Source organism: Podarcis erhardii, assembly GCF_964252035.2.
Source record: "Podarcis erhardii genome assembly, chromosome: 14".
NCBI lineage: Eukaryota > Metazoa > Chordata > Lepidosauria > Squamata > Lacertidae > Podarcis > Podarcis erhardii.
In genome coordinates, this window is record NC_138503.1 from 36,957,661 (window position 1) to 36,975,305 (window position 17,645).

Below are 17,645 nucleotides of genomic sequence, written 5' to 3' on the forward strand. Positions count from 1 at the left end.
CAAATTGTATTACAGTCCAGAATAAAACAATGTGCTAAAAAGTAATAAAACAAACAAAAGAAGTAAAATAACTACAGTGAGGAAAACTGATTTCCTACTGCAGTATCTTGTGTAAAAAATGAATAAAAGGTGTAGTAGTCATAGATATCCCTTAACATTACAAGGTCAAATCTGGAGTCAGATTCACTGATACTTGGCTTCATTGTTTGTTGGCTTGTTACTTGTGTTTTTGCCCTGGCTGCTCTTGGCAGGGTACAGAGTTCCTGAATGCTGAATCATGGGCAACCCAGTGCAGCAGATATTGTAGAGAGACTGTGCCTGGCTCTTAGTCATGTTTATCTCTTGGCTGCGAATGTGCAATAGCAACAATGCTGCTCTGAACAGACTGGCACAGCCTCAGATGGGGAGGTCTGTAGCTTACCCAATCAGCACCCAGTTGTAGCAGATGAGAGCTGTGCTGTTATTGCAGGAGAAGTGCACCAAGACCGAACTGCATCAAGGAACTGAGTAGGCTTGCCTGTCTTCAGGGTTATCGGTTTGACAACAATATGAAGAAACGAAGAAAGTGGAGTAGCTGCCATAACTATTTTCAGTCCAGATATTGTATAAAACTATACATTCAACCATACCTCACATAAATACTGGCTTGCTAGCCTATTTCAAACATGGTTTGTGGTTCAGAGTTGCTGGCTTGATCACAGATCATTGCTGCATTTGAATGCAAGGTTTGATCGTGGTTCAGTGGAAGTGGAAGCCACCTGGGCATTAGGTGTCATGTAATTTAATTTATGGTTTTGATGAACTCACGAACCTATGTGAGTTATATGGTCAAAGTAGGACTTCGATGGTGCCATCCTGTATATGTCTGTTCATTTCAGTGGGACCAACATTTTGCAGGTATGTATAGGGTTGCAGCCTGAGATGGATCTTAAAGTATAGTACGCAGGGCCAAGTTGCTTTCTTTTGTACAGAGATTTCTCCTAACAAGACTTCTCCTGTCAAGCCTTGGTAGCATTTAATAGCACACCCCCACTGCATAGATTAAAGCTTTCAATCATATAATGCATCTGGTTTCAACAACTTAAGAAACATTTGTAGCTATGGAGCTGATTTAATGGCTGCTTCTTCTGCGACCAGGTGAAACAGTGAAGGTGTGTCATAAGGGACAGGAGCAAAAAACTCCAGAAGTTGAGATTTCTAGCTTATGAAATCCCTGTAGAGACGGTGTAGGGTAGGGAACCAGTTTTCTAATGCAGGCTGTATTCTGGCTGATAGTCACACCAGAGCTAAAAGTGTGCAGGCTGCCACTTTTTCTTTCTAACACCTTCTTTTCTCTCTACCTCTCTTTTCAAGGGACAGTTCACTCTTGTCAGAGATCTGAACTGATCACTTGCTGATGGCTTTTCCTCCCCACCATTTCCCCCCATTCTTGCCAGTTTTTTGGTCACTTGCAGAGAGCTTCTTCCCCACCATCAGTCCGTCCGTTTTGGCTCTTCCCTCTATTTTACTCCCTTGCTTCTCTCCTCCAGGCTTCCTCCACCTGCATGAAATTAGGCCAAGGGCTGAATGTAATCCTTGAGCTGCAGGGGGGAACCCCTGCTAAATAGCATGGCCATGGATGGTTTTATTTCCTCCTCCTCTTTGTGCATGTGTGTGTGCATGTGTGGGAGCTGCTTAAATTGTTGCCGGGTAGCTAATGAGCCAAACCATGCCAGCCCACACACACTTTCGTTAACAGCACACTAAAATAAGAAAATCCCTGCACAGTTGGCTAATAAACTGGAAAATATGAGGTGCCCTGATGTCCCTCATTGGAATAATGTTAATTGGCTTAGTAGAGCACAGGCTTCTACAGTATTTATTTATTTTGTTGTTGAAATTATGTATTGGGTTCTGTTTAATCACTGGCGGCTTGCTTAGCTTTCAGAATGAACTTCCAGCTTCTAAATTGGTAGCAAAAGTGTTTTTCTATAGGTGTTAATAAGAATTTCCTTTTTTGTTTTATTGCAAGTTGGTTCAGATAGGAATAGAAATATAGGAAGCCGCTGTATACCGAGTCAGACCATTGGTCTGCCGAGCTCAGTAGTACCTACTCTGACTGGCAGCAGGGTTTTTGAGCAGGAGTTTCTCCCAACCCTCTCCTTAGTCATCACGGACTGAACCTGGGATTTCCTGCACTCAAGGCAGATTCTCTACCATTGAGCTATGGTCCTTCCTCAGAAACACAACATAAGCAGGAACAGTCCTGCTTAGTATCAGATGCAGTCCTCAGGCTCTTAGCTTGAGGAAATCTGAAAGCTTTATTCAAGAAATCAGAACAAGGTCTCAGCATTAGCTCAAAGTACAGGATACAGGATTCATAAGGCTTCATCAGACCTCTAGGTTGAATGACAAAGCGATAGCCAAGACCTCCTGCTCTACTTTCTAAAGAGAAGGCAGGATCCGTCACTCATGTGGTTCTCATTCCAAGCAAGGAAACTGAGAGTGTTTTCTTATTTTCATATGTGCTGTACGTCCATGATCCAATCTGATTTGGACACTGCCCTAGAATTATTTTTGCAGTGTCTCTTTGCAGTCACTTGTAACAGTTCTGGTTAACTTGTGGCTGGTGAGTTGGTGCTTGTAGAAGTTTCAGGAGCCTTTTATTTACCTCTTCTGTGCTTGAGAGCTTGCTGTTTTTTATGTTTGAAACAAAAGTTTTAACTCAACTGACCTTGGTGCTGATCAGCTTTTGAATACAAAACACTTCACTTTTGTGATTCTGTCTGTGTTGAAGATGATTGCCACTCCTCCAGAATGTTTGTGAAATGTAAGTGTTGTTAATGCAGTTTTGACAATCCCGCCCCTCTTGAGAATATAGTATCCAGTTCCTCAGAGAATCCTTAAGTGCTACTAGCAATTGGCAGGGCATCTAAGGGTGTGTGTGCTTTGAAGTTCTCCAGTTCAGCTTCCTCTGGTCTTTCAAGCTATCACCTAAAAATTCTTATTGCAATTGCAGTTAACTTTATCTTCTAAAAAATATTCTCCCTACCATTCACCATGGATCACTGTGTGGATTACAACATTATTATATTGCTTTAATAATGTTGTAATCGGCAATATATTACAAATAAAACTATCATGTAAAAACTGAACATTATTAACAGTAAATACAAACAGACCTAAAAACAGCAGTGCAGCTAAAATAGTAAGTAAATCAGGTTAGAAGCCATTAGGTGTCTGAGCAAACATAAATGTTTTCACCTAGTTCATAAAAGCCATTAAGTCAGCAGTAGTTGAATGGATGTCAGGAGGGAGTTCCATTGATGAGGTGACACCACCAAAAAGGCCCTATCCCTGGTAAGCACCCACCTAATCTCAGAAGGTGGGGCATTCCTCAGAGGTTTCAATAGCAGACTTACCTAGGAGTAGGTGGGCCTTCAGTTTTGGGATTTTTAAACTGGAACCAACATTTATGAATTATGTCCTCATAAAGGGCATTGTAGTAACCTAACCTGGATGTTATCAGAGCATGGATGACTGTGCCCATATGAGTTCAGGGTACTTCTGTCCCTTGGTTAATGTTGCAAACTTTTCTTGCTCGCTTGAACAGAGCGACCATCACCTCTTCTTGAAACCTGACTATTTCAGTGGGCCTTTTCATGGGCTGCCTTAGTGAAAATGTTTGTTGGCGTGTTCTGGAAATTAAACCCGAGGAACTAGGCCATTTGCTCTGGGAATCATGTTCCTTGGGAATATTGGGAAATGTCAGATTAATTCTGCAATTGACTGGACATGACTCTCCACTGAAAGCATCTGCTACCTGATTTTTCCAACTAGGGATGCCTGGGAGATTGAACTTGGGACCTTCTGTGTGTAAAGCAGGTGCTCTACCACTGAGATTTGGTCCTTCTCTGTATTCTCTGAAGCATGTGGAGGCAGACTACTGTTGTTCAGTCAGTAGTGAAGGAAAGGCATTCTGCACATGCAAACGGGTCATTCCACATCAGTTCAACGTGGTCATGCCACCCACCATCTCGGATTTTGATGAAACTTGGTGTACACCCTTCCCTTATGGTTGAAATAAATTTTACACAGAGCTCACGATATAGCCAATTTTCATAGTTTTAAATACCCCCAAAATGAAAAACAAGACTGCACTTTTGAAAACAACAACCTGTAATAACCAATATTATTTTAGATTTTAAGATGAACAACTTTGTTTCATTAATTTTTTCTATTACAGCTAAGGATTGTAGGAAAGTTGTATCCAGTAGCCATTTCCCCCCCAAGATGTCCAAAAAACTTAAAATTTTGTTAGAAGACATAGGTAAAGGTACCCCTGCCGGTACGGGCCAGTCGTGACCGACTCTAGGGTTGCGCGCGCATCTCGCTCAAGAGGCCGGGAGCCAGCGCCGTCTGAAGACACTTCCGGGTCACGTGGCCAGCGTGACGAAGCTGCAACTGGCGAGCCAGCACCAGTGCCGCACATGGAAACGCCGTTTACCTTCACGCTATAAAGCAGTACCTATTTATCTACTTGCACTTAGGGGTGCTTTCGAACTGCTAGGTGGGCAGGAGCTGGGGCCGAACGACGGGAGCTCACCCCACCATGGGGATTCAAACCGCCGACCTTACGATCAGCAAGTCCTAGGCACTGAGGTTTTACCCACAGCGCCACCCGCGTCCCTAGAAGAGATAAGAGACCCATAAATTTTATTATTTGTTGAGAAAGAGCATGTCTTTGCAATAATTTTCACCATCAAAAACTTTTGATTCCATCGTGCCATCACACTGAAAATTTAGGTTTTCTAAACCTCATTTTTCCACCCAAAAAACTACATTTATACATTTTTGGGGGCATTTATAAAATCTTTTGAGTGCTGGTGTATTTTTCCCTGAAATCCTCCTCATGTTATTGAGCTCTCTGTTAAATTTCAAAGAGATCTGATCATTGGTTATGGAGAAAAAAATTAAAATGCACACAAGACTGAGGATCACAAGAGGGACAGAAACACAGATTTCACCTAACTTTGAAGTACTATAAAATTAAAACTGTTTGAGATAGAGGGGGGAAATTTAAGGGGGTTTCTTTCAACCGTAAGGGAAAGGTGTACACCATGTTTCATCAAAATCTGAGATGGTGGGTGGCAAAACCCTTGTTTTTTGCATTGATTTGATGTGGAATGTCCCAAATTGAAAGTTAGTATGTGTTCCAGGAATTGGAACAGTGATGCAACTGCACTTGGAACACTGTGTAGTATATATTGTAAAGGATATTGTAGAGTTGGAAAAAATTCAGAAAAGGGGAGCCAAAATGATCAAGGGGGTAGAGCATCTCCCCTGTGAGGAAAGGTTACAGCATTTGGGGCTTTTTATTTTAGAGATAAGGTGAGTAAAATATGACATTATAAAGCTGTATAGAATTGTGTATGACATGGAGAACTTGGATAGAGGGAAATTTTTCTCTCTCTCTCATATCTCTAGTATATGTGGACATCCAATGAAAAAGAATGTTGGAAGATTCAGGTTGGACAAAAGAAAGTATTTCTTAATTAAAGGGTTGAATTTGTTCCCACAAGATGCAGTCATGGCCAGTAGCTTGGATGGCTTTAAAAGAGGATAAGGCTATGTTCTACCTCCAATGTCGAAGAAGTATGCTTCCGAGTACCAGATGCTGGAAATTGCAGGAGGGGAAAGTGCTGTTTTACTCAGATCCTATTTGCAGGCTTCCCATAGGCTTCGGGGTGGCCAGTGGTCTGATCCAGCAACGTTTTTCTTATTCTCTTATGTTCTTGATTGGCTTTGGTACCGAAAGGGCACACTCAGGGCAAGCCCTTGTGGTGCCTGGTCCCTAAGGTAGAAAAGATGGGTACCCTTGGACAGTAAGGGATTGGGCAAAGTATTTACTTGGCTCATCCTACTGCTTTTGCCTCTGCAAATACAGACTCCCAGCTTTGGCTAACAACTGCCCTGGACAAAGCTGGGTGATTAGGTTTAGGGGCTGGATGCAACTGCCTTAGACCAGTGGGATGCCCCACCCCCTTGGCATGCATTGTGAAAGGCACACTCGTCTCTCTCTACTTGGGAACATCTCGTCTTGGAGGCTACTGGATAAGCAAACTCTGTGATCTATTTACCTCACAGGTGCTCTTAATCAGTACCGGTGTAGAGAAGAGTCGAATAAGACCTGCCGTACTGCCTGCTTGTTACCACTTTGATTCGTAATCAGTGATGAGTGTGTGGTAACAGAGACAAAAGGGCTGGCTGCTGCTTCCGCCTTGGTCTGAAGAGGGGACTTCAGTGGCAGCAATCAAGTGTCTTCCTCTTGTGGATGCTCTTTTGGGTCTAGGAAATAAGAAGAGCCCCTTGCATGGATGGGACTGGAGAGCTTCCCTATCTGTCTCCTTTCTCCTAATCTGTTGTAAGTGCTTGTGTGGGGGAAGGAAAGGAGGGAGGAAATGGTTCAGAGAATAGGAAGGAGTAAATTGCTTCATAATAGATCAGTTTATTTGTTCTAGAAATGCTCTTGCAGGCATAATTAACTTTAACACTTGAAACGTAGTAATTATGCGTTAAAACCACAAAAGGAAGCAAAATAGGTGCTTAACTATTTGTTTCTATTAGTTAAATCCCCTATTTGTCTTTTCCCATTGTTGTTGCAGCATTGGGTCTCCCAAATTAGATTAACTCAAGCAGTGATGTATTTAGTTATATGGGGAGGGTTGGTCCTCCCCACACCCTAATGCAGAGATATTCTTTAGATGTGTTTATGTGTCTGTTTTCTGCAGTTCCCATTATTGCTTGTTAAATACTTAGCAAATCTTATTTTTGCCACTTCATGTCTTTGTGTGGCCTCCCTCTGGTCCCCATGAATTTTGCAAGCCACTGAACCCAATACTTTGAATAATGCTCAGCACTGTTCTAGGTGTTTTTCATCTTCACAGCCCTGTGCAAACAATAAATCAACACACAAACTGCAGTGAGACAGGCATATAATTACTTAGAACCTATATTACTTTACCTGTTGGTTTTCTTTTGGCAGAGGGTAGATTGCGATTAAAACATCACCAGCATGCACACACAGCCCTAGGCTTTTGTTCTCAAGCAGGTACAGGTTCTTTATACTTCAGAAACGATGGGGGAAGCCAATTATTATTGCTGCTTTAGTGTGCAAAGAACTTTATAGTTCTTATCTGTGTGTGTATTCTGTTCAATAGGAAGTTGACTTGTTCCCAATTTATTGATGAGGAATGGGAGCTGAAAGAATGAGTTGATGTGTAGACATAATGTGGCTTTTTCTTATACATGGCTAAGGTCTTGGGCTGTGGGGTTGCATGTACCCTCCCCCCCCCCCGCCTCATCTCTCAACTTCACAATGGTTAAAATTTCCAGAAAACTTGTTTTTAGTAATACCTAGCACTGATTGTGGTTTGCTGTTACTGGAATTTTTAACCAGCTTCAAAACCTGGTTTTATATCTTGATTAAGTGTAAATATCAGTTAGCACTGATTATAAAGCTGGTAATAAAGCTGCCAATCTTTAACTATGGTTAAGATTGGTGAGATCTTTCCTATGAGAGGGAGCATGTAAAGGGCAGATTCTACTGAGGGTCTTCACCAGCTCTGTGACTTGTGAAAGGCCACCTCTGTGGGCCCGTAACTGAGCTTGACCTGTTTTTTCCTGAGCCTAACACAGGAGCCACACTAATTTTCACTTAGTGTGGTTCTGGTCTTCTGCCCAGACCATTTTTAGTTAAAGACAGTAAATGGTGCATTCAGTCACTCTTCTTTTGCTAGCTAAACATTGTAAATAGGGTTGTTTGCCTTAACCAATTGAATCAGTTATGGGCAATCTCAATACAGTCCACTGTATAGGTGTGTTTGAAAGTATGGAAGAAGTGTGACAATCTTAATGAACAAGATTTATGAGTTAGAAGGAAAACCCAGTAATAAATTACCATTATTAAGGCTGGCATATTCCGCTCTAGTCCGGGGTTAGGCAAGCAGTGTTTAAAGTTTAAAATGTGAAGTTTACTTCCCTGGTGAATTATATGAGTCTTTGTGTGTCTACACATATCCTTAAAAGTGTAAAGTGTGACTATGGCAAACATGTCCTATAGTACACTTCTCAGGGAAATGAGGTTAGCTGTGACTTCATGTTCCATGGCAAATCTTGGTTTTCTCCAGCTTAATGTGTGAAATGACCTTGGGTATATGTTTTGATTGAGCAAACATTTAATTGTTTCCCTGTTTGCTTCACCACTTTACACAACAGCCAGAGTCAGTGTGGAGCAGTAGGTTAACTGTTGGTTTTGAACTGGGCTCAGATACTACTTCTTTAGTTTTTAAACTTGCTGTGTGTAATCTTGGCCCTGTCTCTCAGCCTAGCCAACCTTGCAGTGTGGTTGTGAGGATCAATGGGGGCAAATCTGTGGTTTTGCCACTCTGAGCTCCTTGGGGAAAGGTCAGGATATAAATGTGGGAAGAAATCAATGAGCCAGAAAAGCATAGTGTTTCAGTATCAGTTCTGCAGGCAAGTGGTTTCTCCCACCACCACCACCACCACCACTACTTTTTCTTCTCTAGTCTCTCTCTGGGACCTGTAAAACCATGTTGTGAGTCAAAGTAGACCTTAGAAATTTTAAGTTCTTTTGACCTCTGTTTCTTGCCCTTGGAGGCAAGAGTGAGATTCCTCCAGTGAGACTGTATTTTTTATTTAATCATCTCCAACACTTTTGCAGACTTAGTGGTCTATTATAACAAAGTTTGGGAAACCTCTGGACAGTGTAACTCTCACACCTGGAATTTCTGTGCATTATGCTTTTGACTAGATGAAGCAGATTTCCTGGAGCACATGGCCTGGAAAGTAGTCCTGTATTACTGAACGGTATTTGAGACTTGCAGCTTAGCTGGGTTATCCTGTACCTATTTATAGATCTGTTCTTCCTGAACCCAGCTCTCATCTCTTTGCAGAGCTTTTCTCAGCAATGTTAAAGCAGGCTTCTTGTTCCCCTTCTATCCTGCAGTACACTCACATGCTCAGCAATGGATTCATACTTCATTTTTAAGGGAAAGAAATCCGCAGCAATGCATTTTGTTGCTTGCATAGTTGCTGGTCTGGCAGGCAGTGTATTTCTCAGTTAGCCAAATCTGCAGCGCTTCAGTGGGTGCTTATCTTTTATGTACAGCAAGATGGGTGCATTTCTTGGTCTTTCTAGCTCAGGTAAGAGTGCTGAGGGATTTGTGAAAGTGTTGGTTTTGAATTATTTTTGTATGGTATAGCACTAGAAAGGCTTAACCATTGTTTGAGCCACCACCTCTTGCTTGTTGTTCGTGGAAGTTGGGTTTCCACACACTATATCCTTTTTATTATTTTGAGAGTCAGGAGGAAAAACTCATTTTAGTCCCTGGTATATTTTTGTCCATGGTTGCCCTGCCAACCAGTAGGGTACATAAATTTCTTAATGGGGTTCCATGGTGGTGGTGGGTTAGAATATGTGAAGGCAAACTGGTGTATCAGGACTTCTTAAAGTGTTGACCCTATCAGGGGAGGTGTTGGGAGTCAGAATCAAGTGTAGGTCAGCAATAAAAAATACTCTGTCAGTGCAGTTAACTTTTTTTTCCTCAAACAAAACAAAACAAAACAAAACAAAACAAAACAGGAATAGTGATCCCAGCAATTCTTCCCCGCAGGTCTTGCTCCAATGAGGTGATTGTGAGGACTGAAGTTCCCCAGCTTCCTACCACTCTCTAAGACTCATCCTCCTCCAGAGTCTTTCCTAAGCAGTTGCAAACTTCATCTGCACACAACCAGTCTCTGCTCTTTTCAATTTTCTTGCTTGTTATAGGAGACCTGGGTGGGGGGAGGAGTTGGTCGCAGCAGCAGGGTGAGACTACCTGGACTCTTCAGCAGCCCGTCTCAACCTGCCTCTTTGCCCCCTCGTCTCCAGTTCCTCTTCAGCCTCAGAGTCTGAACTGCTCCCTGCCACAGCCTCTTCCTGCTCACTAAACCTCTTCTCCCTCTGACCACTCATCATCATCAGCTGGTGCCTCCCACCTCTCCTCTGCATCCAGCCAGTCTATGACTAGAGGTGACATTTGGACATCTCTTCAGGAATCAAAAGACTTGGGTTGGCACTGTCTTCATCTTTTAGTGCCTTGGGACAAAAAGTAATAATTTTGAAACATCAATTCATTATCAGTAGTGCCTTTGTGGGAGAACTCTTTTTCCTCCATGTGGTAACAGGATTCTAAGGGAGTGCTGTAGCTTCCAAGTGCTCATTCACAAAAAAGGGCTAATAATTTTTATCCAGTGTATGGAATAACAAAAAACCCAAGCTCATTGCTCTCTTCCTTTTTGTAATGAAATGTGTAAAATACGTCCTTTCCTGTGCAACAGGAAAAGGAAAAGAGAGTCGTGCTCTCACACTTTGTGTGCCTTGTTTGCTTACTATGCTTATATTTAGCCTTTCCTCTAAGAATCTCAAGGTTCTTCTTCCTTGCCCCATTTTATCCTGTTTTTCCTCACAACATTCCTGGTTACTGTTAGCCTCTCTTTAGATTTATTAACTAATTAATTAAAATTTTAAGTTGCTTTTAATTTTGAAAAACAACCCCCACTCAAGTCATATATTGCTATACACATGGAAATGTTGGAAGTGTTGTCATGCTCTGCAGTTTGTGTGGTTGCTTGTTGGCGACCATGCCAGCTGCAGCATGAGAAACAGCCGACAGGCTGTGAAGCTCCTCTTCTATTAAACTTGCTTGCAGTGAGGTTTAATGGAGAGAGGGGAGGTGCTTCACACCAATGGTTTATCAAGCTACTGTATGGAGTACCTCCCCTCTCCATTGAACACGCCTGTGTCAAGGTTTAAAGTAGCACGGAAGGCCCTTTGCACCTCTTGCTTCCTTTAACAGGGGATGGACTTGGGGCATGCTGTGGAAGGACAGTCAATAATAATAATAATAATAATAATAATAATTTTTATTTATACCCCGCCCTCCCCAGCCAAGGCCGAGCTCAGAGCGGCTTACAAGCAATAATAAAAACAAGTTAAATGATTACAACTTAAAAACAAAATTAAAAATACAACATTAAAATATTGAAACATTAAAATATTAAAATGTAGCCTCATCGCAGGAGGAGAAGGAAAAGAAAAAAGAGAGGGAGGAAATAAAATTGGCTCCAAGCCAAAGGCCAGGCGGAACAACTCTGTCTTACAGGCCCTGCGGAAAGAAATCAGATCCTGCAGGGCCCTGGTCTCATGAGGCAGAGCGTTCTACCAGACCAGAGCCAGAGTTGAAAAGGCCCTGGCTCTGGTTGAAGCCAATCTAACTTCCTTAGGGCCCGGCACCACTAGGGTGTTGCTATTTATGGACCTTGAGGCTCTCCGTGGGGCATACCGGGAGAGGCAGTCCCGTAGGTACGAGGGTCCTAGGCCGTGAAGGGCTTTAAAGGTCAAAAGCAGCACCTTAAATCTGACCCTGTACTCCACCGGGAGCCAGTGCAGCTTGAAAAGCACTGGGTGAATATGCTCCCATGGCAGAGACCCCGTGAGGAGCCTCGCTGCAGCATTCTGCACCCGCTGGAGTTTCTGGGACAGCTTCAAGGGCAGCCCCGCGTAGAGCGAATTACAGTAGTCAAGCCTGGAGATGACCGTCGCATGGATCACTGTGGCCAGGTCGGGGCGGGAAAGGTAAGGGACCAACTGCTTGATGCGGCGAAGGTGGAAAAATGTCGCCTTGGCTGTTGCTGTAACTTGCGCCTCCATGGAAAGGGAGGCGTCAGGGATTACACCCAAACTCTTAATGGAAGGCAATGGCACTAATTGGGCCCCTGCAAGAGAAGGGAGCTGGTCCCTCATCCCCATGCCATCCCGACCCAGCCATAGGACCTCTGTCTTCGAAGGATTTAGTTTCAATCGGCTCCCACGAAACCATTCAGCCACAGCTTCCAAGCATCTGGTCAGTGTGTTCGGGGCTGAGTCGGTGTGGCCATCCATCAGCAGATAGAGCTGAGTGTCATCAACATATTGGTGACAACCCAGCCCAAAGCTCCGGATAATCTGGGCAAGGGGGCGCATAAAGATGTTAAAAAGCATTGGGGAGAGGATTGTGCCCTGCGGCACTCCACACACCAAGGAGTGGCACGACGACATCAAGAGGGTGGGTGAGTTTTAAGGGGAGGAGATTTGGTCAAGTGGGGGGGGGAGCGCAAAGAGGTAGGCAGGTGGATGAGCAGGGGTGGTAGCCACTAGTAAAAAATATAGTGATGAAATAAGTTGGGAGAATAGAGGTTAAGAGAGCTATAGCTTTGTCTGTTGGGTACGCAGGTATTAGATCCAGCGCCCTGGTGGCAAGATGTTGTGACTCATTTCCCAGGCCCATATTTGCCCATGAGCTCCATCTGCTGGCAGTAGAAGTGGAAGGAGCAGATATTGCCATGTGCATGCTGGGAGGGAAGTAGCCTGGAGGGTAAAGATTTCTGGCAGTCTCATCGTATTATAAGCTGTTGTGAACAGTAAAGAAAAACAACTTGTTTTTAAATGAAGCCCATTTAATGCACACAGTTGTGGTGTCAGCCATCTATCGGACTGGCACTTGTTATATGGACTGAAGAGTGGGAATTACTATATACCAAGTTCCCTTTGGGAACAGCCTTGGTGTTGAAAATCTTCCATGTGAGCAGCTTTGTATCAACCCCTTTCATTGCAAAGAGCCGCTATTGCTTGAACATTTCTCTTATTTATAGCTCATTTCTTACCACAGCTCATTTCTGCCTCTCTCTCCAAATCCTGGTGGGTAACTGAATAAGCTCAACAGTGGCATTTTTTCTTCTCTTCCTCATTTCTTTATTTTTACTGTACTAATTGTTGGCTTGCTCTTTTCGCTTCCAACACAAATCTTGACACTAAAGGTTTTCTCCCCCGCCCCCACATAAGAAAAGGCACCTGCCTTTTCTCACATACCTATTTAATCCCTGATGCTGCCTTATTTTCAGAAAGTTTGACTCACTAAGGTGTAAGTCAGGAAAATGGAAGCAATGTGGGCCTACTTGAAATGCTTACTTATGTGGCTAAGCTAGATGGTTGGTGGCAGTGTTAGACATTAGCCAGGCACCAGGCATGTTTTGCTACTGGTGCGGGTCCAATTGTGAACATGTGGAGAGCTCTGGATGCCTGGTTGGCGACTGACATCTCCATCTGGCAGGCCTCTCCAGCTTTCTTAAGCAGATAATCAGGAGAGCTTATTTATTGCATTTATCTCCAACCTTTTTCCTCCAAGGAGTACATGGTTCACCCCATTCCTCAGTTAATCCCTACAACGACCCTGTGAGGTAGGTTAAGAGGCTGTGACTGACCCAAGGTCACCCAGTGAGCTTCGTGACTCAATAGGTGTTTGAACCCTGATCTCCCAGGTCCTATTCTGACACACAAACCACTACACCACGCTGGCTTCATAGAGTACTTCTGCTGTGGGGCAGCTCTATAAATTACCGTATTTTTCACTCTATAAGATGCACTAGACCACAAGACGCACCTAGTTTTTGGAGGAGGAAAACAAGAAAAAAAATATTCTGAATCTCAGAAGCCAGAACAGCAAGAGGGATCGCTGTTCAGTGAAAGCAGCAAATCCCTCTTGCTGTTCTGGCTTCTGGGATAGCTACACAGCCTGCATTCGCTCCATGAGACGCACACACATTTCCCCTTACTTTTTGGGAGGGAAAAAGTAAGTCTTATAGAGCAAAAATACAGTAAGTAGGTAAATAAATAAATATGAGGGAAGCAAAATGTCACTTAGGGAAGGGTCTGAAATATTTTCCTTGAAGCTTGAATTTGTTTTCTTCTGGAGTTTTATTTGGTAATTTAATGTGTTGTAAACCACTTTGAGATTTTTCCTTTAAAATATAAAGCAGTATAGAAATTAACAACAGCAACAAATTTCACTGGAAAAAGATGCCCACACATTCTCTCGCAGCAACCATAACCTCATTTTAAGGTGCCATTTGGCGATTAGCTTATATATCTTGAGTTTCTAACACTGGTTGGTGGCAAACCTGGGTACAGGAATTTGGGCTGCTGCTGCTGCTGCTGCTGCTGCAGCAGCAGCAAAGCAAGTAGTGTGTATGTTGATGCCACCAAATTTACAAGTGGCCATGGAGGAGTAGTAACACTGAACTTCAGTGGTGGCTGTTAGAGGTTTGAGAAGCCACTGAATCTGCTGAAGGTTTTCTGCACTTTTCCAACTCCTTTCAGCTTCCAGCCTGCCTCTTAAATACATTTGCAAATTTGAGATGGTTAAAGTGAATCCAGATGTTTTTGTCCTGCCTGATAGCCATGATCCAGCCGAACTGGTCCATACAACTCTTGGAAGGGAAGGAAGGAAGCAGCAGATGGAGTGCACTCTCTTCCATGATGCTGTTGTGCTTCCTTCCATCCATCCATCCATCCATGGTGGGGAAAGGACAGGTCAAACCATTATTTTTTTCAGCGTGGTCAAGCTTCAGCTTCCATTTGGGTCTACTCATGAGCAACAAGCTCATCCTGCCTTTAGGGCAGCCTTTATCAACCTGTGGGTCCCCAGATGTTGTTGAACTACAACTCCCATCACCCCTAGCTAGCAAGGCCAGAGCTCAGGGATGATGGGACTTGTAGTCCAACAACATCTGGGGACCCACAGGTTGAGAACCGCTGCTTTAGGGGAATATGTGCTGCATAGGATGAGTGGTGTAGCAGGCATGAATTAATGAGATTGAGTCTTGCTATATGCATGTGCATTCTACAGCTATATAGAATCACAGAATCATAGAGTTGGAAGGTCCACAAGGATTATCTAGTCCAACCCCCTGCAATGCAGGAATCCTTCGCTCAGCTTGGGACTTGAACCCATGGCTCTGAGATTAAGAGTCTCATGCTCTACCAATTTACCTATCCCTCAGGGCATATGCATGATCACAAGATGTTGGAGAAAGACCATTCTACTCATTATCCATCATATGTGAGACATTTTGTTAGTTCTAAGTGCAGGCCCTTTACTGATTGCAATATTTTTATAAATGCTACCAGAAAATTGCATTTGGTTCCCCATATTACTTAATACAAGAGCACCAGACCTCCTTATATTTGCATTGGCTACCCCAGTGGTTTTCAAACTTTTTTCTTTCAGGAAACATTTTCCAAATTGTCTTGGTCTGCTGAGGAACCACAGTACATTTACCCCTGAGTGTTTCAGAGGATTCTGGGAGTGGGGTGGATTTTTGTTTCTTTTAGGAAGTGTTTTCCATTCACACTGGCTAGGCTTGCTAAGGGCCATGTGAGTTTTCCCACCATTTCCTTGCTACTGTGCTGTTTTACAGGAAGGTTTGTCTGCTGTTACTGACCTTCCCACTGAGTTTCTCCCATATACATCTAAGAAATCTCAGGTTTCCCCAGAAAACAGTTTGAAAACCACTGGGCTACCCTGTTTCCACATGCAAATGGAAGAAAGAATGGTTAAATTGGCCCACAGAACTTGGGAATAGGCCCTTTATATTATGTAGCCACAGTAGCATCTTCCATTCTCTTCTTCTGACTCCTCACACATTTAAGTTTCTATAGGCTGGCTTTCTTTGAATCAGGTGTGCCATGTTGGTAGGCTAGGGTACCACCTCTGTTATTAACAGGCTTTTAGAAATGTCACTTCATTGGTTTAAATCATACCTTACTTCTTTCTTTCTTTCTCTCTCTCTCCTCTCCCTTTCCTCTTGTTTTGTGTTCTTCTTTTTCTTTTTTCAATCAGCACCAGCTTTCCTTTCTCCAGTGTTGGGAACTTTTACGCCAGTCCATGCTGCAACTCCTCACCCTTGCGGGCCGACTGCTCATGCCTCTGGCTTGGACCTAACCTATAAATCTTGGCCCAGCCAGGGTTGAGGGGAGCTATGGGCAGCTCAGCCTCATCGCTGGCCGCCGAGACGGAGTCGGACCATGGTTTCACTGGCCCAACCTACCCAGGGCACCTGGCTGCAAGTTGGTATAGGAGTAGCCACAGTGGCCCTGTATGGGAAAGTGCCCTTATAACACGGCAGCATCAGCACGTGAATCACCGGGCACGAAGGTAAGAAAGCAAGAGAAAGAGCTTGATCTCATACCTCTCAGCTCGGTTTGAAACCTAGGATTGTATACTTTGGGGTCTTGTAGGCTCTAGCCATGGTCCAGTTGAAGCCACACCAAAATTTCCACTAACTTCATCTTAGCTAGCTTTCAATAATTGCCATAGTTGTATCAACAAGAAGCAAAATCTATCTTTTGTTCATTGACCAATATCCATGACGTCATTCCTCCCCAAAGCAAAAATAAATAAATCCTTTTAACATTGAGATGGTGGGGCAACTGAGTTAATAATGTCACATCCTCAACTTGCTGCTTTCACAGACACAAAAACTGCAAGTTGTGTGGAGCGTTTTGACACCTACCCTCCAGTACTGAAGTAGTCATTAGCTGAAATCTTAGTTAAGCCTAGCCTGAAGGGGAATTTATCCACATCAATCAAGTCAGTTTTTCAGTTCATGGCCAGGGAACTAATTCTTGCCTCCTAGGTTTCAGATCCCCATTTTCTAAGGCAAACAACCCAGACTCCAGCCACTGACCTGAGGGACCCTGTGTTGGAGAACACCTTCTCCAGGTCTAATTTGGATAATGCCACCTGTCATAGCCAAGGCTAACAGAATTTATCTTCAAATTGGAAAGGATACACTTAGAAGGTCCCCACAAACCATTAATATCTAGAAGTGTTGTTTTCATGACAAATGTCCCTGAGAAGGCAGAACTGTGGAGAGTTAACTCTCAAGATTTTACCCCTTGTGAAACCTACTAATCAAACCGCTGGCTAATAATAATTAAAAAATGCTTGTTCACCTCATCACTCCCTCCAATGATGGTTAGGGGCTTTTTTTTTTTTTAGGTTGAGAGGTATGTCGAAAGCATCTAACAGTGTGCTGCCCGGGGAGCCTTGGCTGTTGAAAGCTGCTATGTTGTGTGCGCTAAGAATATTGGAGCCTCTGATTAATGCTTGCTTTTTATAGCTTTTCTTCCTGCTTGTTGAATGACTGTGTGCCTTCCTTAGCCTGTATGGAGACTGCCATCTGTTTAAAAACAGCAGCTTGCTTCTGTCCCTGAGTTGCTTGTGTTGAAAAACATTTGCTTTGTGCTGTGTGCCTCATGCCTGTTGCTTGTGGCCTCTTGCCTGTTGGTGCAAACTCCAAGGATTTTGCTGCTTGCATCTTCTCTAGAACAGGCTTGGAGGAGTGTCTGTGGCAAATTACCGGTAATCCCACAGTTTTGCACTTTACAGCTTGGTCTTGAATTTCCTGCCAGTGTTTCAGTGGTTACAACTCTGGCATGTTTTGTGTCATGTAACCAGCATGTTGGTAATATTAAGAGGAAGTTTTGTATAACTGCTGCTAGTTCCCTATTATGTGCCTTTTGTATTGCTTTCCCTTTTGACTGAGCTTTTAAAACTTCCTGTGATGAAGAGGAAGAAGCAGAACACAGATGAAGTGACAAGTCCTACAGAAATACACTTTTGAATACTGAGAACTGAGATGGGGAAAGCATGGATTATAGGTTATAGCCAACAGGGTAGCAAACAGCAATAAGTTTTAGCAAGAATCCAGGAGTTTTGTCCTCT

At 43.3% G+C, this 17,645-nt stretch overlaps 1 protein-coding gene across 2 annotated transcripts in view; it reads left to right on the forward strand.

Annotated features, from left to right (window-relative positions):
- The window catches only part of CAPN15 (calpain 15), a 91,071-nt gene that overhangs the window by 16,935 nt on the left and 56,491 nt on the right, over positions 1-17,645 (forward strand). The window contains exon 2 of one of the 2 annotated variants that reach the window (XM_081839580.1): positions 15,759-16,073. The exons of the other annotated variant lie outside the window; for it this stretch is intronic. Coding sequence (XP_081695706.1) covers positions 15,898-16,073 — 176 coding nt within the window. The 5' untranslated portion in view covers positions 15,759-15,897. The remainder of the gene's footprint in view (positions 1-15,758; positions 16,074-17,645) is intronic. 2 annotated transcript variants of the gene reach the window in all.